General features: G+C 42.2%; 1 protein-coding gene across 4 annotated transcripts in view; it reads left to right on the forward strand.

Annotated features, from left to right (window-relative positions):
- The window catches only part of Gpr63 (G protein-coupled receptor 63), a 43,185-nt gene extending 38,151 nt beyond the window's left edge, over positions 1-5,034 (forward strand). For 3 of the 4 annotated variants that reach the window (NM_001379627.1, NM_001379626.1, NM_030733.4), the window contains exon 2: positions 2,926-5,034. In NM_001379627.1, the coding sequence (NP_001366556.1) occupies positions 3,074-4,351 (1,278 nt within the window). In that variant the 5' untranslated portion in view covers positions 2,926-3,073 and the 3' untranslated portion in view covers positions 4,352-5,034. The remainder of the gene's footprint in view (positions 1-2,925) is intronic. The other variant, XM_006538383.4, reaches the window with a different exon arrangement.
- Positions 5,035-6,000: the final 966 nt, after the last annotated feature.

The following is a 6,000-nucleotide window of genomic DNA, read 5'->3' on the forward strand; positions in this document are numbered from 1 at the left end:
TGAGAGGCTTGGCAAAAGAGAAAGACACTTTGGTTGTCTATGGAACTAGAAAAGTTAAAAAACACACTTTAGGTTAAAATTTTCCTTTTGTTTCTTTCCATTTTTAATTGTTGCTCCTCACGATCAAAAAAGTTAGATCTAATTTAATTATTTTTAATCAGCTGATTTTAATTTTGCCCTTTAGGGAGTTGAATCCAGATCCAGGGCCCCTCGAATGCTAGGCAAGGCCTCTACCTCTCTATACCTCTAGCAACAAGGACATTAGGTATTTCAAACTGACTACTGTAGGTTCAATAGATGTTTGTTGAAATACAATTTAAAATTAATTTTACATTTGATTATTAATTTACTTGTATGTATATATTACACACACTCACGCACACACGCACACACACAAACTTACTCTTGTGTGTGTGTGTGCTCATGAGCAGGAGAATGTATATTCCGTATGACCTATGGAGGTCAGTGGACAACTTAGAGGAATCAATTTTCTCCTTCTACCACATGGGTCCCAAAGATCACATTCACACTGTCAGCCTTGGTGGCAAGCACCTTTACTTCCTGAGCTACTTTGCCACAATTTTAAGCACTTTATTAAAACACAGCTGGCCAAAAATGATTTAAGCTGTTACTTTAGGATTAAAATACCAATTTGTCGACACAGAGTTTTCTCTGGAGGTAGTATGTAGCAACACTGATTTATGTACTATCTTAACATATATGTATGTGAGGTCTTCTGAGTAGACTGACATTATGATGAGAAGCTATAATAATCTTTGTTCCTTTCCCACTGCCTCATTGTGATCATAGATTCTGATAGTCACTAATTTAATGTAGCATTTTGTCAAGATGTGCTAGCATTTTAGAGTGAATATGCAAGGACAGATAAAATCTAGTAGGAATAAGAAAGTAAGCTGCAAAATGAGAGGAAATAGTAAAATCAGTATTTTATGCAAACAGACCCGTGTTTTCCTTATTCATAAAAGCTGTCCTACGTCAGATAGTGGATTATAGATGCCAAGTTGTTAGAAAGACCATGATCTAGCTATGGATGCTGGGTCTTGGATCTCACAAATGAAATCCTATCTATTCTCTTGACACCCCACGAAATGGATGACAATGTTGACATTTAAAAATCAGTGACTAAGTGTAAGGCTGTATAATGTGTTAATTGTAGTTTTGTTATAATCGTCTGTGTGTTACTATTCTTTTAAGGATTTGTTGAAGGAATTGATCCAGAAATCCAGTGCTTTGTAACTAAAAAGATTACGCCCCAGTAAGGCCAACAGAAAGAGGAAACCATGTCAGAACGTGGGTTGATAGGATCATAGATTAAGGAAGGAATTCCCTTATGTAAGAGTGAAGGCTCTATAAATTGGTGAGAGCTTGGGAGTTAACACTAAATAAAAGGTAAGCAACTCTTTCAGAAAAGATAGTCAAATATCTTTGTAAGTTTCTGAATATTTGCTGGATATTCAGGTACTTTTCTACCCATCTTCATAAGTACCCTTGTCTTTTATTAATTGAGTAGCATTTCCTGTCATATTGCTAATAGTATCAGTTCAGTCTATGGGAGAAGAAATAGAAGTTTGCAGCTCAGAGAAAATGATGAAAATGATGGACAGGCTTAGAAGAAAAGAGGGAATAAGAGGAAGAGCTTAGAAAAAGTGACTACTTTCCCTGAATGGCCTTCTGGGAGTGGGGTGGATATGAGGAAAGATCTTAAGGAGGGGAAAGGAAGAAATAGAGAGGAAAGGTGGATGTAGGAGGAAGAGGGGATAGGAAAGAGGCAGAAGGAATAGAAAAAAGAAGGAAGAAAGACCAAGAAAATTTCAGAGCTGAATTGAAAAGATCCCCATTCCTACCTCTAAGAGCTGTCAGACCTAAAGTGTGTTAGTACCACCACGTTAAGCTGGAAATTGAGCTTAGGTTATTTTTGACATCCAACTTTATGCTAATGTAAAGAAGGAACAAGAACCCGTCGAGAAGAACTATTAAAATTCGTTCTCCTAAGAGAATTAGTGAAATGTGCATCAGTAGTGACTGCTGGAAAGCTGTGTTACTAGAAACTTTTGAAGTTTGTTTTTTTTAAATGTTTTTATTAATTCTTGGAGATTTTCATACAATCTGTTTTGATTCTCTTCATTCCTACTCCTCAGTCCTCTAAGATCTACCACCCTTCCCCACACCCCAACTTTGTGTCTTCCTATTTAATTCAATAACCCATTGAGTTCAATTTGTGCTGTCCATTCACTTCTGGATGTAGGGCCATGTATTAAATGATCAGTCTACCAGGAGCTAGACCTTTAAAGAAAACCCTCTCCCTCCAGTGAAAGCTACCAGTTATCTGTGGCACCTCAGTTAGGAATGGGGTCCCGTGATCCCCCTCCTCCTCCCTACCAGAATGCTGACTGGGTTTTCTCTTGTGCAGCCAACCTTGGCTGCTATGAGTTCATGAGTACAGTGGGCTTGTCAATTCCAAAAGGACAAGTTTTCCTCAGGCCCTCGCCAAACTCCAATCCTTACAGTCTTTCTGCTCTTCCTTCCTCAGTGGTCTGAGCCTTAGAGAGGGCTGTTGCAATCTTTTGAAAAGCATCATCCGTTAAGGTTTTGATTTCTATCCTTGCTTTATTAATGCATTTCAAGATCCGTCATGTTTAGTTAAAACATTATAACAGTGCTATTTTAGTGATGACTAGGTTACAGAACAGAGTTTTAGAGGATTAGAAAGAAAAAGAATGATCCTACATGATAAAAGATCGAGTCAAATGTATCTGCAGCCACACTATCCTGAAGACAGTCTTGTCTTATCTCAGGAACTAAATAGGGATGCACAGCCCTTGCTAGTATTTGGATGAGCAATGCAACAAAGTAAAGGATATTTACTAATCTGATCTCATGGTCTTTGTCTGCGCTTATTTTCAGGCAAAAGGATTCTTGTGGAAGATGGAGCTGTGTCCATTTTCCAGAATGTGTATCCGAGCCCATCAGTGGAACCTGACCTGACAGCGCTGTATGGAAATGCCCGAAGAGGACCCACCTTTCTGCCTCAACCTGCCATCCTCCTAAAAACATGGTTGTCTCAGGAGTGTTGACTGCTCCGGCAGTGTTGACTGCGCCCCATTCTGGAACATCCAACACGACGTTTGTAGTCTTTGAAAACTCCCACGTGAATATTACGGCTCCGCTACCATTTCAGCATCCTAGCGCTGGTCCGCTGCTTAGATACAGCCTTGAAACCATGACTAGCCCTGGATTTAGCTCCTTGGCAGTGAACAGCACAGCTGTGACTCCAGCACCAGCAGTTTTTAAGAGCCTAAACTTAGCGGTTCAGATTATCCTTTCAGCCATAATGATATTTATTCTCTTTGTGTCTTTCCTTGGAAACTTGGTTGTTTGCCTCATGGTGTACCAAAAAGCTGCCATGCGTTCTGCAATTAACATCCTCCTTGCCAGCCTGGCGTTTGCAGACATGCTGCTTGCAGTACTGAACATGCCCTTTGCTCTGGTAACTATTCTTACTACCAGATGGATATTTGGGAAATTCTTCTGCCGGTTGTCGGCTATGTTTTTCTGGTTGTTTGTGATAGAGGGAGTAGCCATCCTGCTCATTATTAGTATCGATAGGTTTCTGATTATAGTTCAGAGGCAAGATAAGCTAAATCCCTATAGGGCTAAGGTCCTCATTGCAGTCTCCTGGGCAACTGCTTTTTCTGTAGCTTTTCCTTTGGCCGTGGGAAACCCTGATCTGCAGATACCTTCCAGAGCCCCACAGTGCGTGTTTGGATACACAACCAATTCTGGATACCAGGCTTATGTGATTTTGATTTCACTCATTTCCTTCTTTATACCTTTCCTGGTCATATTATATTCATTTATGGGCATCCTCAATACCCTTCGGCATAATGCCTTGAGGATTCATAGCTACCCCGAAGGGATATGCCTCAGCCAGGCCAGCAAACTCGGTCTCATGAGTCTACAGAGACCCTTCCAAATGAGCATCGACATGGGCTTTAAAACACGTGCCTTTACCACCATTCTGATCCTCTTTGCCGTTTTCATTGTCTGCTGGGCCCCATTCACCACCTACAGCCTTGTGGCTACCTTCAGTAAGCACTTCTACTATCAGCACAACTTCTTTGAGATTAGCACCTGGCTACTCTGGCTCTGCTACCTCAAGTCTGCATTGAACCCACTGATATACTACTGGAGGATTAAGAAGTTCCACGATGCCTGCTTAGATATGATGCCCAAGTCTTTCAAGTTCTTGCCACGGCTCCCTGGTCACACAAGGCGACGGATTCGCCCTAGTGCCGTCTACGTGTGTGGGGAACATCGGACGGTGTTGTGAATACCCGAACTCTTGAAACATATCGAGCGATTATGGTTTTTGATTGACTGAGTTTTTTTTTTTTTCATATGGCTTCTAAAGTTTTATTGGTTTTTATAGTGTGTGTGTACGTGTGTGTGGGGGTGGGTGGGTGTGTAAAAGGAATGGTAAATACTTTGAAACCAAGGATATATTGTAAGAAAGTGGTCACATATGTTTACCTCTAGGTTAAGAAATGTTTTGAGTGTGTGTCGGGAGTGGATTTTGCTAGTTCAGTTGACTGGTTTTATTTTTGTAGCATGAATCGGGATTGCGCTTCATTGAACCTGCAGCTAACTTGAATTGTAGGTGGTTTTTATGCTGCTGAGTGAGGTAAGCTTAGTTGAGTTGATCAGTTCCCTTTTCCTCTCCCACAAGCCACTGCTGCTCATTGCTATCTTATCAGAGTCAAATCCCTCTGCCTCTCAGTTGGTAGATGTTAAGTTTTATTTAAAAACAAAACCCAGGGAGGTTAGTGGCGTTGTAATGGTTATTACAGTTTACTTTGGAGCACTTTAAGAGACAATGTACAGATTCATTCAGTTGTATTTCTTAGAATCGTTTTTAATACATGACATGTTGTGTCGTGGGAGATATGCGCTGATGATGTCTAGATAGACGGCTTTTATTAAAAAATGTTTTATCTGCATGTACAATTTCAAAAAGGAACATAAACGTGTAGGGATGTTTCTAAGCACAATGGTGAGTCTTCAGAGCACCTGGGAAACACTGAGGAGACCCAGCGCTATTGTGAACTTCAGGGAGGAGTAGGAGAGGGTGGCTGGTCCAGCCTGAGGCCGTCCTGCTGATTCAAAAATCGTCACCAATTTAGAGTGGAGGAAGAACCAGTCTGCAGTGGTGCAGTATGCAAGGCGTTGTGCAACTGTGTCCCACTCTGCAGTGGTGCAGTATGCAAGGCGTTGTGCAACTGTGTCCCACTCTGCAGTGGTGCAGTATGCAAGGCGTTGTGCAACTGTGTCCCACTCTGCAGTGTTGCAGTATGCAAGGCGTTGTGCAACTGTGTCCCACTCTGCAGTGGTGCAGTATGTAAGACGTTGTGCAATTGTGTCCTCGTGGCTTTATTTCCTTTTTAAGGGTGAAGAAAGCCAAATTTCACAGGGACAACAATCCTGCCCAGGGACTTTGGATGAACTGGGCTCCAGACAGACATCTGAGATGCAGACACAGCTCTTCCATTGTACCACCTAGGCTCCTCACTCATCGTAAACCTGCCATAGTCAAGGGGAACTTCAAATTCTCTCTCTCTCTCTCTCTCTCTCTCTCTCTCCCCCTCTCTCTCTCTCCCTCCTTCTCTCTCTCTCTCCCTCCCTCTCTCTCTCTCTCCCTCCCTCCCTCCCTCCCTCTCTCCCTCCCTCCCTCCCTTCCTCCCTCCCTCCCTCCCCTCTCCTGTCTTCTCCTTTCTGAGACAGCATTGCATGAAGCTCAAGTATGCCTTGAAGTTGCTATGTGTCTGGGAAAGACTTAGACTCTCTAAAAGACACAGCAGACCCAGCCTTTCAAACGGAACTCAAAGATCTGATGATGAATATAAACTTGAATCTATAAAGCAAGTGACTGACAGTTGCCGAGTGCTCAGCTCACCTGTGTGCAGGTCTTACCCTGGCAGCTTT

This window comes from Mus musculus, chromosome 4, assembly GCF_000001635.26.
Source record: "Mus musculus strain C57BL/6J chromosome 4, GRCm38.p6 C57BL/6J".
Classification (NCBI taxonomy): Eukaryota; Metazoa; Chordata; class Mammalia; order Rodentia; family Muridae; genus Mus; species Mus musculus.